Genomic DNA, 20,085 nt, shown 5'->3' with positions numbered 1-20,085 from the left:
GTGCACCACAAACCCAGGCAGTGTTTCAAGGGGGGGTCTTTATTCTTTAACACAAAAGCAGCAAAGCAGTAAAAACCACAGTAGTTCAACAGATCTCTTTTAACCTATTTGTTATTTCTGATTTTTCCAAATATCTCAGCTGAGTGAGGAAATCTTGAAAGGGGTTGAATTTGGTAGAATTAACATTTAAGCTGAGGCCCAAGTACACTTTTTAAAGTACAATCACCCAAAAATATGAACTCAGAAGCCCACTTAGAGGTATTGCAACATGCACTCCTCCTTTACCATCAGAACAGACTTGTCAAAACCCAACAGCAGCAGAATTGCATCTCTAACAACAGAGTGAAGGAAGCCTTTCCTAGCATGTATTAATAATTCCAGTCTCTTCCCAACAAGCTCTGACTCGCCTCTATGGGATCTGCCAGTTTGCAGGAAAGAAGATTCACTTTTAATCCAGTTCTCCAATTGGGTGATGAAGTAACCTGGAAAAATAATTAAGGATCTTTGTTATCACAGCACCTTGACAGAGATTATTTTCAGCTGTTACACTGCATGTTTGACAGATTTATTTGCATTATTTCCTGTGTGAGTACACATTTTTGCCATATGCCTGTTACTGCTGAAGCCAAATACTTTCATTTTGTCCTGGAAATAAGGACAGAGAAAGGGGAGATGGGAGAGTAAGAAGAGTTTTGCCCAAACTGACAAGTTTAAAAGTAAAAAGTAGCTGCTGTTTAATTCAAAACATTAAATACTAACTTTGAAGTAAATCTTGCTTCGTTCCAAGAGGAGTTGCCATTTCAGTGCAGTCTTCTGGTTTTCTTCCAGCATGAGGAATTCATGGACCTGTTAACAGGACACCACAGAACACTTCAGCAGGTAGTTAAAACATCTCCACAAGAGAATGATGATGAAAAGAATATCTTAGATATTTTTTATACATTTCTAAGCTGTATTTTTCTATTTTAACGTTGTGCTTGGTATGAGATGTGTGCCAAGGCAGTCCCATTAACCAGATAAACTGCAGGGTGTTTGAAAATCAGAGTTAGGGATCTCCAGCCACGTTCTCAGAAAAGCAGTGTTCTGAACTTGGTTAACTCTCCCCCTGAACACAATTCCTGTTGGCATCTGCTGACTTCCTTGTCAAACAGCTCTGTGTGTGCATCCCTCCATGCCATTTTTGTAACTCTCACACACAGGGAGCATTACAGATGTTTGTAATTCCCACCAGGCTCCAGAGCTGAGCTCAGCAGGAGCAGCCCAAGCCCCCCTTACTGTGCAGCCCAGGGTTTCCTCAGCGACAGTGTCAGACAGGTAGCAGGAGTGCAGGGTGCCTGTGTGGTCTGTCACATCCACCAGGATGTCAAAGCTGGAAAAGGTGGACTTGGCCTCTGGAGAGATGTCACTGCAGAAGGTGCAGGTGTTGGACGCTTCATTCACAATGAACTTGCAGACTGAGCTACAACACAAGGAGAGAATTCATGCAGATATGCAATTTATTCTTTCTGAAACTTTTTTCTAGACTGAGCTGTCCCAGGAGACTTCATCTTTAAAAAAAATGTTAATCTCCTAAACTCTTGAGTCTGTCTGAGACAAAGGAACCTTTTTCTTTTTCACTCTAGGACCACAAAGAGCCCACAACAAAACCCCACACCAGAAACCCACATGGCATCCTCCAGAGGAGTTTTATTTTCTTCTCTGGGACAGGACTAAAATATTGCTCCATCTCATTTTGTTAGCATTCAGGAACACACATAATCATGGGATATGATGATCTGCAGGTGCTTTTATTGAGAGCTCTGAGAATCGGGTACAGACCCAAATCTGACTCCGACACAACTTTCGAGCTGAACTTATTTTATATTCTATCGTTATATAACTTACATATTCATTATTAAACTTATATTGTTCTATTGTATACATTGACTTTATTCAAGCATGAGTTTCTTGTGATCTTTCCTAGGCCCCTGACCACAGTTTCTCATGATTATTCTTATGATTAAACAGTAATTATATTTAATTACTAAACAATCATCACATCTAACAATTATATAATTTATCATGTACTACCTACACAGGTGCAGTTCTAGCAAGGTACAAGGCCTACATGTACCCAGGGTATTTTTTCAGGGCCTACTAAGCTTAATTTTCCTTCTAACCCTAAATGCCCATGATTTTAAAACCCTTTTGCTCTCAATTTGGGCCGGGGGAAGAGGGACAAGCAGTTTTGGGCACACATTCTGAGCTGGGAGTTGCTCACCATCTGTTGCGCAGGACTCTGGACACGTTCTCGTCGATGTCCAGGGTGGAAATGTAGCCATAAATAATTCCATGGAGAGGCTGCAGCTTCCCATCACTCTGGAGAGCTTTTTCTTTCAGCTGTTCCACTGTGTAGACATCCACTACAGCCTCCACTAGAAGTTTAAAAGATAAGTTAAGTGTGTCTGAGCCAGAAATTATTCAAAGAGCCACGGTAAAAGTGGATCTTAAAGCAATAAAAAGGAGATTTAAAGCAGCAGCAAAGCCCACCTACAAAAACAAAAGGTAAAACAATGGGGGACTCAGATCAGGAATATATCTAATATTTAATAGGTAAATAAAGTAATAAAGGTATTTAAAATAAATAAAATATTTATAAAATAATAAAGGTATTTAACAGGTAAATAAAATCCATTGCTTACAGTTAATGGTTTCATTTGGCAGCTCCTTCACCGGGCTGGGCAGAGCTCCTGCCTGGGCACTCTCTTTGATGAAACTGAACAGAACATTTGCTTCTGCTGTTTCTGAAGGTGCATTTTTAAAAGTTATCAGTATATATTGCACGTAAAATTCACAGCATTTTTTATATTTCAGAAGTTTTTATTCTGGTAGCACAAGCGCGTTGGAATTAGTCATGATTTGCTTCTCTATTTTTTATTTTAACTTTTAGTCCTGCATGGAGTGAACATATGAAAGCTGCTAAAAAGAAAATTAAATATTAAAAAATAAAAAAAAATAAAATAATAAATATATAATATAAAATATAAAATAAGCCACTGGCCAAAGGCACTGGTCATCACATAGCAGACAAAAAGCAGGGAGCTTTGTGAGAAGCGGGCAGAAGAAATCACAGTTCCAATAGATTAATTAATGCATTCTAGCCTACAATAATTACTAAAAGAAAATAAATACTTGAGCAGCTCTTACCTGGGTTAGTTGTAATGATGGTTTTGGATATCACAGTTGCAGTCATGCAGTTCCTAAATTTGTCAAAATTGATTCTCACATCTGATGCAAATATAACTGTGCAGAAAAACACCCCCATGTTACTGGAGAGTAAATGCCACATGAAGAACTTCCATAAAACTATGAACCAGACTGTTTTACCTGTTTCTTGGGGAATCCAACTCTGTGCCAGCTGGATGGATTCATTATCCCAGCTAAATAAAAAAAAAAGTGGATGTATCAAAACATTTCTGAAGCAGCACTCAAAGTGTTTAGTACTAAAGTACTAAATAATGTAGTTGTAATAAAATTGGCCAAAGGGGACACGACTCCTTTGCGACACATGTGGCACTGAAATTCCATGTGCCTGCTTTATTCCAAACAGGATAAAATGAAGCTGGGTTTAAATGCAGAATATACCTGGGGAAATGCTGTATTTCAGCTTTTACCCAAGTCATTTCTAGCTGCAGCAAAGCCCAGTTGAAGCAGCTGTTTGTGCTGGGCCAGGCTGATTGCTCAGATCCCCAGGCCAGATGTTCAGCCACTTCCAACACTGGGAGCTTTGTGGCTGGGGATGATGAGACTGGAGTGAGGTCAGAAACATCCCTCAAAAATGGTAATTTCATGGTCTCTTGATAAAATCTCATTCAGCTCCTCCTAAATTTGGCCGGCAAGAGCACAGCCAAAGCACAGATTTGTTCTGGTGGGTTTCCTCCTTAATCCTTGGAAAAAGATTTAAGAGATTTCCTTTTCATCTGATATTGCCCAGCCACCTCTTCACTGCTGGGCTCTGAAATCCCCTGACAGTGCCCAAGTCCCAGCACTGAGAGAGCTGATGGAGGAGCTGCTCCAAATCAACCCTGGCCTGGAAGGATTGGGCACAAAGATGCTTCTTTTGGCTTTGTGGGGATGAATTGTGTCAAACATCCCATGATAAACATCCCTGGTGCTAACACAGCTGCCAGCCCACAGTGCAGGGCTGGCTGGCTGCTTCCCCCGAGGGAACAAAGGGCACTGAAGTCACTTTTTAACCCCCAGGGCAAGGGAATACCCACACCCCCACATGCCCCTGCACCTGGAAAAGCCACAGGTTTATTGAACAAGCTCTGGGCAAAATGCAAAGGTTCCTCTGTGAACAGGGCACTGCTTACAGCAGGGATGGGCTGGGTGGAGTTGTGTTTGTACACAGGACAGAGTTTGAAAATACAGCCAAGGTTGTATCAAAATGTTTCTGCATTATTTTAAATATTTTTAAATTATTTCAACCTATTTCCACTCCACTTGCAGTTCTGTTTGGCTTTAAAAATGGATGATGCTCTTCATTTTCCTGCCCCCCTGCTTGTGAAAGAGACACAACAGCTTTTGCAGCTGGATTTAAAAGTCATTTCCTGAATTAGCTCAAATGTCCACATTTAAAAAAAGGAATTATTTGGAACTGAGCTTCATTTTGCCATCCATGAGCCAGCAGGCTGTCAGCAAGCCATAAAACTATACAAGATATATAAGGCCACTCTAATGAATCTCTTTTGTTAGTCTTTTCAGTGTACATTGCTGCCTCATCTCAGTTGCCTCCTAAATAACAATATATTTAAATTAAAAGATGGGTTTATGGTTAATTAGTGTGTGTTAATTTATTTACCCATGTTTGCATTATTTCTTAAGAATTAAAGAACATTTAGTGAATTAAAGAACATTTTACCATACTATTGGGAAAGACCTCTCTGTTTCATCATACAGCTTTACTTCACACCTCTGGCCTTTCCTTTTGTCTGAAGTCATAAAATACTTTGGCTCCCCAACCTTTAAGAAGGAAAAGAAAAATTAATTTGTCCTCTATTCAGTGTTTAGAAGAATAAATTGAAAACAAAAAGGTTAGAAAAGGGAAGAAAGACTGTAGACTGCTAAAAATGGGATCACTTAATTTTCTCTTCATTTTGTTGATAAAAATCTCATCAAAGGGTGTGTGTGGTTATTATCACTCAGCTGCCAAGCTGAACAAATGGAGTCCTGGCCACTGTGAGGCTCAAAATCCACATTTACACAGATTTCCAATGAAGTTACTCGTGACAGAGCATGGAAATGCTCCTCACTCACTGCCATCACAGCCCAAATTCCACATTTACAGATTTCCAATTAAGTTACTCATGGCAGAACATGGAAATGCTCCTCACTCACTGCCATCACAGCCCAAAATCCACATTTACAGATTTCCAATGAAGTTACTCGTGGCAGAGAACAGCAATGCTCCTCACTCACTGCCTTCACAGCTGCCAGCACATTGAGGACTCTCCCATGGAGGCTTTGTCCATTTGCCACGATGTCCCCCAGGGAATAATAATCCTGAGGGTCCTTGACAGGCAGGTGCAGCAGAGCCAGGAGCCTGGTGTCTGTGTCGTAGCAGGAAGAGGTTTTAACCACAGAGTGATTTTCACTGAGCAATAATTTGTAGGCACTAGAACAGAACAAATCCCATGGATCAGCACTGCACTCGCTGAGGTATCAACAGTGTCAAATGTTCATTCATATGAAAAAGTAACTTTATTCCCTTATAGTTTTTCCTAAAGGTACAAAAAATTCTTTACTCAAAGAATGAAATTTACTCTGTTTAGTAACAAAGAGCATTATTGTTTTATGACTTTTCTATTTATTAAATACACTCTCCTTTGAGATTTGACCAGACATTGTTGAGCACAGGAGGAAGGTATAGCTATGCAAGAATAAAACACAAAATATTTCTACCAATTTCATGTGGCTGGAAATTGAAGCAAGTCTTAACTTTGATCTTTGTAGAAAGAACTACCACTCCATGCTTTAAATTTACCTAGGAGTTACAGGGTTGAATTTTTCTTCTCTTTCTGCTTCCTTTGACTGAATTAAAGGATTTTCGATTGTAACTAAAATAAAGCATTGATAAGTAATGTTAGAAATTGATTATAGGTACAAATATAGATATTTTTGTGTGTACACTCTGTAAGCTCACAAGTTTTACCCAAACAACCACAGGTAGCAAAAGCTTTCTATGAACTTAAAAAGATAAAAGCACATCCTGTAAATAAATACAGGATTTTTGCTGTGGTTTTATCAGCAATCATAGCCATATCTATAACTGAGGGAAGACAAACAGCAAACTGCTTTACAGCTTATTTTCCATCATGTTTAAGACCTCAATATAATGTGAGATTTGACATTGATTAACTGCAGGCCAGCTCTGAGCTGCTGCACTCAGTGGGTTTCTTTTGTTGACATATTTACTGGGCTTGAATTGAAATCCTTGGAATCTTGTTCCTTTCCTTTTTCTATTGAACAGAACTGAACAATTTGTTTCCAATTAGGCTGTTTGTGAGTCTTCAGAGCAAAACACAGCAAAGCCCCCAGCAGAACCCTGATTTCCATGCAAACAGAAACGTGGTGGGAATAAATAAAATAAACAAACTCACCACAGTCACCAACTCTGAAGCTTTCTGAGAGGGATCTGATGTACTCTTCTCTGCCCCAGGACTGGACATTAATGAAGTAAGTTGGGGAGTCACGAATGGTAAAACCGAAGGTGTATCTCTCAGTGCCAATGTCTGCAAAAATAAACAGGCCTGCAGCAATTCCTCAGCACAACTTAATTGCTACTAGAATATGCGTATAAAAACTACTATTTTGGATTTACTATTTACTAGTTTTTGGTTTTCCTGGATTTTGACGGGAATTTCCTCCCACTAGAGGCCAGCAGGTGGTGCAGGAACACGGTGGTGTTTGGGAATGAGCTGCAATTCCTGCTGGAGTTGTACCTGTGCACCTTGCAGGTGTAAACTTGCAGATGAAGCAGGGAGAGGCACAGGAGCTGCGGGAGGTGACAGCCAGGGCTGGCAAACACACAAGCGGGGCTCATTTGTACACACAGCCCCTGTTGTGTCAGGAGCTGGGCTGACTGATGGCCCAGGCTGCAGGGTTGAATTGAATAAGGCCAAGTGTTTGCAGGGCTGTGGAAAATTCAGGATATTGGTGTCTGCATCCCTGCCCTGTCTCATACAGCTAACTGGCAAAGCTTTTCCAGGGATCACAGCACGATGCAACGGGTTGATAAATTAGCAAGGAAAACTCGAGTGATCCCCCAGAGTCCTCTGAGTGCAGGTCCATGGAGCACACACACCAAACACTCTGTCTGCAGACTCTGCTCTGGGGTGCCACCAGTTTCAGGTGACAATGATGACTTTCCCCTAAAATCTCACCCCTCCAGCAGCAGCAGAACAGCTGAGCCCTTCTCCTGGAGCTGGCGTGGCTCTCCAGGGCTGGAGGTGCTTCTGACAGTGTCTGCACCAACCCCGACTGAAAATTTGCTATTTCAATTTCCAATTAACATTATTAACAACATACAATCCCCATTTTGTCCCAGATGAAGCTGTTGCTACTCACGCCAGAAATTACTTGTGTCACTCCACAAGATGTGTCCTCAACAGCTCTGTTTTAAGAGAGAACAAATATGAAGGCACCAGCTCCTTCCAGCAGTATTTATGGAAGAGTGGGTTCATATTGGTTCCATCTTCAGAGCATTAAATGCTTCCATGACAGAGTTTTTCCAATTTCTAATTGATATGGCTTAGCCAAACCAATGCTGCTCTTTCATCTTGGTTCTCAGACACAACTTTTAGGGGTGCATTTTTATTCTATCCATTTTACACTGAGAAATCTGTTTATCATTTAAATCTTGATTTCAGTCATCTCTGCCAAATTACACCGTTGAAGAAAATGAAGAAAAAGAGTTTAAAGGAACTGTACTTTTTCGGTCTGGAAAGCTTCTGACATCTGTTTTCCCAATAACCACCCCGATTACATTCTGAAAAATAAAAAGATTATAGAGTACAAGTATTAAACCCAGATGTAGATGATGAATTAGATTTCATGGAATTATACTCTGCTGATGATAATAAACATATTTCTGGCTGGCAATCATTTTAATCTATTTATTCCACAGTACCGTATGAGCTAAAGAGTAAAACATAAACACACAAGTTTACTTTAGGGGAAAAAATTGTGATTAATAAAAATATTAAAATAAATCCATCTGTTTCTGTTCGTGAACAAAATGGGAGGACAAAAGTTCACCCCAAACCTTCACAATTTTGGCTGTTCTACAGCAATCTCTCCTCAGGTAGGCAGCAGTGTTGTTGTTTCATGCTCTCTGCATAGGTCTCAGATCTCCTCAAAGGCTCCATGGAAATTCTGGACAGGATTTGTTTTACAGTGAAGTGTCCAAGGCTTTCCTGGTTGTCAGCACCACGAGTCACACGTGTGCAGCCACAGGAACTTGTCCTGGCCTCAGCCAAACAACCTAAATTTCTACAGGTGCCTCTCTCTTGCTGCCTTTCAACTGACTCCAAGGGAGCTGAGGCAAGGAGCTTTTCTGTTGATTCAGACCAAAATCAGTTTTATTCTGCTTTGCTAAACCTGTGGCTATTATGTAAAAACATCCTGTTCTCAATTGTCAAACACAACTACTGGGAGCAAACACACACATGTAGATATAGATATATAATGTGTCTATCTATAATAGAACATAACAGCTGTGTGGTGAGTTGTTCTTGGTTTTTAGGTGGTCCTTGGTGTCAGAGAAGAGTTTTGAAGTGCTTGTTTGGGATTTAAAAGGTCAGCAAGGAAAGTCAGAGTGAGACAAGGGCTGGAAGAACAGACTGAGTGTGCAATACTGCCAGGATCCTTCAAAACACAAAGCATCCTGCATCAATTCCACTTCACAGAATCCTGGCATGGTTTGGGTTGGAGGAATTAAAGCTCATCCAGTGGCACCCCTGCCATGGCAGGGACACCTTCCACTGTCCCAGGGGGCTCCAAGCCCTGTCCAGCCTGGCCTGGGACATTCCCAGGGATGTGGCAGCCACAGCTCCTTCACACGAGCCCTTCTGGCAGCCCTGAGTGTCCCATTCCAGCAGAATTCCAGAGGCAGCTGGGAAGGGCAGCACTACAGTTCAATACCCCAGCCAGGATTCGTTTTGTACATATCCACAAAGCAGTGACCTGCCTGACTTCACTGCAGCGACATTGACACTCGGAAATCAGCTCTCCGATTTCCTTGGGATCACTAGAGGGAGCACAGGACCTGCCCTATCCTGCAGGGATGGAAACACTCGGGAAGAGGCCACTTGTGTACAGCACTGTAATATCCCCCTTCCAGACTGAATGCTTTATGTCCACTGCATTCAGTGATTCTGATTTTCTATTTAGGGTATTGTTTCTTAATTTTAAAAAAAATATATATTGAATCAGAAACAACATTCCTTGTATCTCACCACCAAATGTCAAAAGAACTGACATTTAGGATGAGTGCCTGCAGAAATTAGGCTGATTGTGCCTAATTTCTGGTGCAAACATCCAATTTCACAAAGAAATCTGCCCTGGTCTTGCTGTAAATGTGTTCACCTCTGTGTCTCCAACACCGAGCTTGCATGGGGAGCTGGCAGAAGGAATTGATCTGGCTGGGAACTGTTTTGGACTGAGGAAGGGAGAAAAACTTCCAGGATCATTTCCTCGATCAGCTCACTGTGCGAGTGCCCAAGCACTCATTTCCCCAGAAGAGGAGGGGAACGCCCCCCATGGCGCCTGTTTTGGCCGAGCACTGCTTGAGGCTGCTCAACCAACTCATGAACACGCTGCAAGTGTTTACACTTGAATCTCTTTCACTTTTTAAAATAAACAGCAAACTCATAAACCATGCCATTTTGGTACTTCAAACTGTGTGTTCAGCTGTTTCAACGTCCTAACACAACACACACTGATCATTCCATCATAAATTATTATTTTATAAAAATACTTTCATTGCCGTGTGTTGCTAACAGCAGTACTCAAGATTTGTTTGTAAAATAAAAGCTTTTATTTGTAAAACAAAAGCTTTTAACTGGGTTAGTGGATCATTATTTGGGAGGAACTGTCAATTGCTGAAGATCAGTTTGGATCAATATGGCTCAAAGGGGATAGAAAACTTCTCTTACATCATCTCTTTTCTGTGATTCCTCTTTCATTTGTTTAAAGTAAATGAGAAAATCAGTTGTGCCATCCCCCAAAAAAAAGCAGTAGCAATGGGAAAACTCCATGTTCCCACTCTTTTCAGGAACTTCCCTGGGGCAGGGGAGGGGGGATTCTGCCTCTGCTCAGGTGAGACCCCCACCTGCAGAGCTGCCTCCAGCCCTGGGGTCCCAGCACAGGGAGGACGTGGAGCTGTTGGGGTGAGTGCAGAAGAGGCTCCAGGATGACTGGAAAGGCTGAAAGGATTGGGATTGCTTATCCTGGAAAAGAGAAGCTTTGGGGTCACCTAATTGTGGCCTTCCAGAGGCTGAAGGAGCTGACAAGGAACACGGAGAGAGGTTTTTACAAGGGATGGAGTGACAGGACAAGGGACAATGAGAGTGAATGCGAGAAATCTTTCCCTGGGAGGGTGGGCAGGCCCTGGCACAGATTCCCAGAGATGCCCCTGGATCCCTGGAAGTGTCCATGGCCCAGCTTGGACAGGGCTTGGAGCACCCTGTGATGGTGGAAGTTGTCCCTACCCATGGCAGGGGTGGCACTGGGTGGGCTTTAAGCTCCCTTCCAACCCAAAGCAATCTGTGATCCTATGCAAACCCATTTTTCATCCCAAAAAAACCCCAGAACCAACCCTGCCGTGGAGCTGTGAGATTTTCACCCTGCCTCCCTAGGGTGCCACGGGAGGCTGCTGAGGTCACAGATGATTGTGGTGCATAATGCTGACTCTGTAATGTCTTGAATAATGTCTTCACTAATTCAGCATCCATTTAAAGTGCTACAAAGGGGCCTCTGATACACGGAATTGTCCAGTCAATATCTGTGCCTGTGGTACCCACAGGCTGGGGACAACAACAGCATCCATTTTCATTTTGCTGCTTTGCACACAAAGAAGGGAAGGCCCTTTCCACCCAACAATTGCACTAATGCTATCAGTGCCTAAATACACATCAATTACATAATTTTGCAGTAACATAAGACAGTCAGATACAATTTCAATTTCCAACAAAAGGGCCACGGCTGTGAGACTTACAGGACGAGCAAGGTTTGGATGCAGATCTGAAAGTGCAACAAAGTCCCGTGCTGAACGAGAATGAGCCATTCTTTATCTGAAACTGGAGGAAACTGACTTAGATTTTGTAAAAATCCAAACAAATCACTTAAGACCATTCACAGTGAGAATAACAAGTTATTTTTTAACATAAATGTTTTGACCTAATAGCATCTGTTTTCAATAAGAGGCATTTCAAGCCATCTGAAGTAGACAATTCTTTATTGTTTGTATTTGGCGATGGAAGTTATGAATTTTACTGTGACAGCTCTACCTAAGCTTCTCAAATAAAGGCCTGTAATTTTTATTTATTATTCATCATTAAATGACTCCATTAGCACCAGGCTCTGAAAAATATTTACCCTCCTTCTCTCTGGGAAGGCCAACTGAATTTAATGAGGCAGCTCATATTTAAAAGGCAATTTATATGTGAGGAAAGAGAAGTGTTGGGTTGCAAAGCACCTTTAATTGAGGTTTTGGACTAAAGATTAAACTACTTTAAAATGTAAGTTTATTCCTTCCTCAAAATAGAAAAGCTGGGAATTTATTAAAATAAAATTTGTGAAAACCAGTTCTTTTCAGGCTGCCAACGTGGCATTTACTGCCCAGCCCTGGGAGCACCCAGGTTCTCTCTAGAGATGATGAAGTAGGGCCATGGGTGCTTTTCTCAACCTTCTGAATGCCTTTTATTATCTCATGGGTCCCTCAGAGACATTTAGATACTTAACAAATAGTTGTCAGATTCTATTTTCTGTTGTAAAAGGAACCATGGCATTGTCCAAATCTTAATAACCTTTAATGGGAGACATTTTTCAGAGGATGCCTGTTCAATCTTTAGGATAAAATGCTGAATGGCTTTCACAGTCTTTATACCTGGAACCTCATGTGAGTACTGTTAACCATTTCATCAGGCATGAGGGTAAAGATCTGTTGAACTAGAGAACAAATAAGCCTACATTTTAAAGAAAAATAAGCAGTTATCTGAGAACCAAATGATTTCTCTCAAAGAGCATTTCAAACTACACTCTCACAGAGACAGCCCAAATTTGCCTTAGAAACCACTGAACTATGGGGCCCTCAAACCTGTTTCCATCCCATTAGATGGAAGAATTGATGTTTCCTTCTGTAGGAAAATTACCTCAGCATCCCTCCAAGGCAGGGTAATGTTCTCACCTCAGAAGAAGTTAAATATTGTTACCTGCTGTACCTCACACCAGCTGGGTTGTCCCAAAGGAACCAGCGCCGGAACACCTGTATCAGAGGAAGATGAAAACAGCCATTTAGGATTTTAAATGCTCTGAGTTACGAGAGCTGGAGCAGCGCTGCCCCACTCAGGGACCCCTCAACCCATCACGGACCCCTCAGCCCTCCTCACACACCCACCATTCCCCTCAGGTGCCCCTTATGGACTCTTCAGCCCCTCACTGACCCTTTAACCTCTCCCTAGACCCTTCAGCTCTTCAGGTGCCCCTCATTGACCCTTCAGCCTCGCCCTGGACTCTTCAGCCCCTCAGGTGCCCCTCATGGACTCTTTAGCCCCTCACTGACTCTTCAACCTCTCCCTTGACTCTTCAGCCCCTCAGGTGCCCCTCACTGACCCTTTAACCCTCAGGTGCCACTCATGGACTCTTTAGCCCCTCATTGACCCTTTAACCTCTCCCTGGACTCTTCAGGTGCCCCTCACTGACCCTTCAGCCCCTCAGGTGCCCTTCATGGATTCTTTAGCCCCTCACGGACCCTTCAGATCCTCATGGATTCTTTAACCCCTCACGGACCCTTCAGCCCCTCAGGTGCCCCTCATGGATTCTTTAGCCCCTCACGGACCCTTCAGCCCCTCATGGATTCTTTAGCCCCTCACGGACCCTTCAGCCCCTCAGGCGCCGCCCCGGTCCCTCAGTTCCTGAGGGGGACAAGATGGCGCCGGCGCAGTGGCGGGAAAGGGCTCGGTGCCCCCTCCTCCCTCAGGGCTGAGGGGAGACGTTCCCCATGGCAGCTCCTTCAGCGGGATCGCTGCAGCCTGGAGCCCCTGGCTCTGAGGGGATGGCGGCAGGGTCAGATGGGATTTGGGCTGGAATTGCTCCCTGGCAGGGCGGGCAGGCAGGGCACAGGCGCCCAGAGCCCCCAAGGCCAGGCTGGAGCACCCTGCCCTAATGGAAGGGTCCCTGCCCATGGTACCGGATGGGTTTTAAGGTCCCTCCCAACCCAAATAATCCTGATTTACCAGCTCAGCAATTTAAAGTCAGGTTCATTCTACAAATATAAACAACACAACGCACCAGCAAGACAAAGCAAGTTGCAGAAATCTCTGGAGAAACCTACTTCCCTACATTCCCTACTTCCTTTTTATTTTTTACGTTGGCTATATATATTTTATTCCCTACCTCCTTTCTTTTTTTTAATGTTGGAAAAAAAGTTGTAGCCCGTATTTTATAAATTAATCAAAATTTCTGGTTTAAAGATAGTATTTGTATTGATTCTCACCCAATAGTCCTATATTTTCAGGCTCTCCAGAAGGCTGGCTTGAGCTATTTTCTCCATTTATATTGAATATAAAATTATATTTTATAAAATCAATACCCTTCACTTCTGCATCATAAAAAACTTTACTCCCGATGAGTAATTTTATGACCCCAAGGTCTCAGCTATTGGAAGTTTTCAGCGTAGCCAGACAAATTCTGTGTGTTCACACTGTATTACAAGACCTTTTATTTCTTCAATTAAACAACTGAAAATGGATCCCACCTGTGCTCTCATATTTATTGTATCACAAAAATCCACAATAATTATCCTGTGCTGCTGACAAACAGGATGCCAGGGAACTGACAGGCTGGATGGTTTTTTTCCTTTTTTTTCTCTTATACAGTATGATCCATGGATGTAATTTTGTTTCATAGGTTTGCTGTCTCCACCGAAGGGAACATGGCATTTTTTCATGTCGGTTCTGTTGTTTTCATTATCTCAAGCTAATGAACAAGCAGAAGGTAATGAGCCTGGTGATGGGATCCTAATGGGACCAAGAACCTGGACAGTGGCAAAGGTACAAGCCTCATTCTTACAGCCATGACAACAATGCAAAACAGGAAAAAAATCCCAGAAATGAGACCTGGGGGGTGTCCACTGGTGCAGAAGGTGAGAAATCAGCACCAGAGCCCGGGGGCTCACAGGAGCTGAGCTGGTCCAGTATCTCAGCGAGGTTTTGGTGGGACACCTGCTGCAGTGGAGCCTTGCAGAACCCACTGGCACCTTGAGCATGGGCAGGTCCCCACTTCCAGCGGGTTTTGTCCAGGTGGAGCTGCTTTTCTCCCACCTGCATAAAGGGCAGGTGAAACCCGACCCTGCCATGTCCCCTCCAGCCCTTTGTTCCGTTTCAAAGCCACCAGAACAAGGGTGCTGTTGTGCCTCTCCTGGCTCCCCATAATCACCAGGAGACTTTGCTTTGTGAGCTATTTCCATTCCTATTTTCAATGTACATTTAGGGGAGGAAAAAAAAAAGCTGCTTTTTACTTTCCCAGGATAGCTGCTGCTGGGAAGACGTTATCAGGGCCATCGTGACAGGATGCACAAAGACAGGGGACAAAGTGAGGCCGGGTTCTTTCCCTCTGAGATGTCTGATTAGATGCTGAGTTTCTGCTTGCAGATACTGAGCCAAGGACTCGTTTGATGGGCGTACCTGTCTCAGGTGACACGGAGAATTCTGCCGTTCACACAGCACATGGCACCTCAGGGACAGCCTGGGACACTTCTGTGGTTACTGCAAACAAATAACACCTTTTTTTGGTGCTTATAACCAGCAAATGTCTAACCTGCCTTTATCCCACTGATTTACAAAGCCAGCTGATTTTCCCAGTCAGGAATTTTCAACACAAACACTGGAGGGCATCTGCAAAAACAAATGTTATTCAACTTGTATCCCGCTTTAGTCAACCTTTCCTCCTCAGGTGACCTCAAAGTGGTCTCAAAAAGAAATCAGCATCGTTATCTCCCTTTGACAACTGGGAAAACAGAGGTGAGAGAAAGGCCAGAAGAGGTTTTTTAAAATCTATGTGCCACACAGAACCAGCTCCACTCTCCAGCCCCCGCGGGAGAACAGCAGTGTTAATTCAGTGTTTTTCTGATCTAGTGCTTGATCCCTGAAAGCTCCAAGTGATTTTAACTCTCCAGCACTTCAGCGGCACTCTGCCGATTCCTGTGATTGGCAGAGCCTTCCCTACCCGGCTGCAAATTGCCCAGTCCCTGCTAATTAGGCCTTCATGAATAGATTTATTTAAATTACACTCACTTGCATGGCCAAGGAGTGCAAATGCCATTTCATAATTCACTTTAGCAATCTGTTACGTGACCATCGGTACACTTTGTGTTCAGGGGAAGAAAGTCCAGCACTAGCAGGAACATTTCAGAAATAATTTCCAAAACCAGAGCAATATAAAAATATTTGCTCTGTGCATTTTCTGCTGCCCACAGTGTTTACTGAGAGGGCTCATTGAATATTTATGCATCCTTAGACCAAAAGAACTGGTAAAATGGAGAGGGCAGACATGTAATTTTATGTAATTGGCCTGACTGAATGCATTAAAAGCAGCAAACTATTAAAGGTGCTCAGTGTTCAGTGGTTTTGGCTGATACCTGAACTGGCAGAGCCTCGGGAGTGCTGATGGAGTAATGATGGACATCTTCAGCAGCAATGCAGGTGCTGATGCAGCCAACAGGTGCTCAGTGTGTGTTTAGGGATATTTAATCTGAATTTCTCCCAGTCTTTGTTCAGCTCTCACTCCAGCCTGGTCCCCAGCGCTGGAACCATCCCAGTGCTGTTTCAGTGGGAGCAGCAGCACCACCACCTGCAGCATGGGCAAATATAACAACCCAGAGACTTGCTGTAAAATTCACACGACCCATGGCTGGTTCCCACCTCACCTGGGCTAATTCTGCCTTCTTGGGGCCAGGGAAGGTGCCAAGACCTGAGGCTGGTCCATGCACGTGGCAGCAGGAAGAGCCTGCAGGGACCTCAGACCCCAATATGGGCATGAGCAAACAGAACCACGTGCCAGGAGCTCTGCTGGGAATGCCAACAGCTCTCTCTGCACAAGAAAAGCTCCATTTCTGGCAAAGACCAAAAAAAAAAAAATTTTTTTCTCAGGTGTAAATCTCTGTGGGCCATACAGCTGCTCTGCCCATGGGCAGGGAGGGAATGGCATTGTCAGGGCTGGAGCCTGGCATTGCTCCTGTTCCTCCCAGGCTCATGCTGTCTGCTCATCAGCCAGCCCAGCTCCTCAGGATTCCATCACTAATTAATCCCTTCTGCAGCAGTGGTGGAGCAGGAATATCACGGAAAGGATGTGGCACATCCCGGGGAGGAGCAGCAGCCATCAGCACCAGGCCCTGCACCAAAACCAGCTCCCCTCAGGTGCCAGGGCAGAGTGACAGCCCGACAGAAGCAGCACAGCTGACATCTGAGACCTTCTGGAGCATCACTAAGCAGGCAGCTTATTTTCAGTGTGTAATTAGCAAATAAACTTATCCCAGAACTAACCTGTGTAGTTTTCCTACCAAAAAGGCAGAACAGGATGCCCATATAGGAACTCACTGCTTGAAAGCACTGACACAAGGCTTTTTTTCTTCAATTTTCTCCTTTTTTTGAAGCTCGGGCTTCAATTGCCCAAGATTGAAAGCCCTCAGTCTGCTGTTCAACTTGACTGAGGCTATAGAAATTCAAAATTCTTTTAAGAACCTTCAGGCTATTAGAGAATAACTTTTCCTGCACATAATTCCAAAATAATGTGAGCTCAGTGAAATGACTTGGATTTTCATCACTTTCCCCAAGACCAGAATTTCCTCCTCCCTCTCTGAGCAAACAAGTGATGAATATTTTCCAACAAAACATCATGAATTAAAACTCACAACAATTAAAAATAGTTTTAGTGACAGCTCCCTGACACAGAGGAAGAATGCGTTGAGGGGGGAAGAAAAGAAGATATTTAGCATTGTTGGCCGCTATTCAGACACTTCCAGCCGTTCAAATCCATGAAATCAAACCCAAATTATATCTGGATTTCAGACTGAGCAATACCAATTAGGACACACGGGATAAGCATCTCCCAGTGACAATACTGGGAAAAACCCTTCCAACCTCCAGTTGCCCCAGTTTCCAACCAAGCCTAAACCTTGATCCCTGCAGTTCACAAGGAGGAAACCTTAGGATATAATTCCCAAAGACATATGGGGGTGGCTGTAAAAGAAAACTGGGATCTTAGAATAAATCACATTTTTCCCTCACCACGGAATCCAGTGAAGGGAGCACCAGAGAAATCCAAAGGGCCCATCCAAGCTAAACTTTCCAGCACAAATCCACCTTTGATCTCCTGGCTGAGCGTTTGGCCCCGGCCTGGTGGTGGCAGGGCTCCCAGCGCCCGCCAGAGCCAGGACTGCATCCAGCCCTTCCGAGGGACTCGTGTGTCAACATTTCCACAGCCCTCCTGGCTGCCTGTCAGGCAGCTCGTTAGAAAACTCCTGCCGACCCACACTGACATTTGGAGGGTTTATCCATTAGAAAAACAAAAGCTCCCCTCAAAGCCTGTTCAAAGTGCAAAGGTAGGAGACTTGATCAAAACAGGACTGGATCACAGAGTTCTCCCTTAAGAAAATGAACACTAGAGGTCAATCTAACAACTTGTCCCGGAAATATATATCCCTGGAATAAAATATTACAGACTGCTGTGCTCTGTGCAGCTCTAACTACCTCCAGACCCACTGGCTTGGCCTGATCTAACAAGGGTTTCCTCTGTTCTTTTGCATTTGCTCTTGTCTCGCTCTCCATTAGTGTTTCCTTCCTGGAGCTCTCCTGCATGCTCGCTGTCCTGAGTCACGGGGCTCCCTGATGCACTGAACTCCCCGTTTGTGGGAGGAAAGGGGCAATTGGCCTTGTGGGAGGAGGCTGGGGGCCAAATGTGTCCCTGATGAGCTCCGCTGCAGCTCGAGCTCGATTAAGGGTCCGGGCAGGAGCAGAGGAGCAGCCGGTGCCACGCAGGTGGAAGCCCTGAACAGGCAGGTCAGGATCCCATCTCATGGGTAAACCTTGGAATGTGCTGGGTTGGAAAGGAGCTTAAAGCTCACAAAATCCCAGCCCTCCTGCCATGGCAGGGTCACCTTCCACCAGCCCAGGCTGCTCCAAGCCCTGTCCAGCCTGGCCTTGGACACTTCCAGGGACGAGCAGCCACAAACCCGTGGTTTGAAAGAGGCAGCAGGGAACAGGGGGTGGGTTTGGGACTTGCAGACTTCAAGTTTGATTGCCTTCCAATGCATCTCCCATCTAACAGCAGCAGAGCGACTTCCTGCACCTCGTGCTTTCCTCTTCTCATCTCCCATGCTCAGATTCTGGAGGACCTTGAGACTATAAACTCCCACAGTCTTTTTCTGCTTAAAATCAGTTTTGGTTGGGCTTTTTTTACTTCACCATTCTGAAATGCCCAGTATTCCAATTCCAGTAAGTTTCTTCCTCCCCTTTCCCTGCTTTTATCACCAGAAATAAGACACAGCCCTGCCAGCCTGTTCCAGCCTCCCCATTGCCACCTTCCTCAGCAAATCCCAAATCCCCTCCACGAACAGCCAGACTCGATGGAGCACAGTGGAGGCCGCCTCCACTGGGAAAACCAAGGGTGATCCAAGACACAAAATCAAGCCGGATGAAAGCTCAGAGAGCGAGTTTAAGCAGATTTCTGCTGGGGAGTCACCCGAGCGCTGCTCCCCGAGCTCAGCCCTGCTGAAGCGGGGCCAAATCGCGGCTCTTTCCGCCTGCAGCCGGCTCCTACAACCCCGAGGAACACCGAGGAGTAACATTTACTCCCACCCAGGGCTCTGTGCAGCGGGGCTGCCAAGCCCTGGCCCCGGCTGAGCTTTCAGTGAGCGAGCAGTTCCATATGGCAGCGCGGGCTCCTCACTCAGCAGCTCGCCTGCTGCCAGCTCCTCTCGCTGCGAACGGCCCAGCGCAGCAGAAACCTTCCAGCTCCACCTTCCCGCTGCCATTACCTTCCCAAACCTGCCAGATGAATTCCTTACAATTCTTCCCGGGAGTTGCTGGCTGCCGGGATGAGCGCGGCGGTTCTGGCTGCTGCCAGCCACGCTCCCCCGGGGCAGCAGCCGAGTCATTCGCAGGTGGAAGTGCCCAGGCCATGTCCAGAGCGTGTCCAGCCTCAGTGCCCAGCTCCTCAGAGCCCAGGCACACCCAGAGCCTGCCTCAGAGGTGATGGAAATGCCTCATTTTAAAGCAAGGTGGGCCTATCACAGAGCTGAAGTTCCTTCAGGGACACTTCTCTGAGCCTTTCCCAGATAACAGAGGCACAGGAGAGATTTGGGAGGGGTATGAGGATGGCTGGGACAGCAATGGATGCCTTGTGCCACTGGTGTGTGTTAACACCTTCTCTTCAAGGCATAAAAACTGGGCAGAAGTGAACAGGAAACCTCCATTTTTGGGGCACTCGATGCCTCACCTTGGCAGTTTTTCATCTATTAAAATGCACAAGGATGCAATTCCCTAGGCACAGGAGCTGCCCTTCCCAGTACCCCCATCCATCCCCATGCCCTGGGAGGTGGCTCCCCCAGAAGCTGACTGCCAGAGCAGCAGCAGCAGCACAGCCCTCAGTGCCACCAGCCGCTGGCTCTGGGCACACGGCAAAGCCAGCAGTGACACCAGAGGGGTGAAAGCCACAAAATGCCACCTCAAATGGTGTGGCCTGAGCCCAGGCAGGCTCGCACTCAACCCAAGGTTAGCAGGGAGCCCACTCTCAGCTCATGGATCCACTCAGCCTCAGCCCCGCCAC

General features: G+C 45.0%; 1 protein-coding gene across 2 annotated transcripts; it reads right to left on the bottom strand.

The window, feature by feature from the left end:
* Nucleotides 1–23: 23 nt before the first annotated feature.
* MEIOB (meiosis specific with OB-fold) lies at nt 24–13,000 on the bottom strand. 2 transcript variants are annotated; one of them, XM_085592054.1, is made up of 14 exons: nt 12,483–13,000; nt 11,258–11,339; nt 7,972–8,029; nt 6,642–6,773; nt 6,026–6,098; nt 5,461–5,656; nt 4,904–5,004; nt 3,367–3,419; nt 3,187–3,282; nt 2,682–2,783; nt 2,261–2,414; nt 1,276–1,459; nt 760–846; nt 24–482 (listed from the first exon to the last, which is right to left on the bottom strand). In XM_085592054.1, exons 2-14 carry the CDS (start codon nt 11,324–11,326, stop codon nt 369–371), a joined length of 1,419 nt encoding a protein of 472 aa, XP_085448180.1. In that variant the 5' UTR covers nt 11,327–11,339; nt 12,483–13,000; the 3' UTR covers nt 24–368. The 2 variants fall into 2 exon arrangements, with proteins under 2 accessions (XP_085448180.1, XP_021403315.1); XM_021547640.4 differs by having other exon boundaries at nt 12,474–12,999.
* Between the last annotated feature and the right edge of the window lie 7,085 nt (nt 13,001–20,085).

The sequence above is a fragment of the Lonchura striata genome, chromosome 14, assembly GCF_050655825.1.
Source record: "Lonchura striata isolate lonStrDom1 chromosome 14, ASM5065582v1, whole genome shotgun sequence".
NCBI lineage: Eukaryota > Metazoa > Chordata > Aves > Passeriformes > Estrildidae > Lonchura > Lonchura striata.
This window is presented reverse-complemented; position numbering and strand designations above follow the sequence as displayed.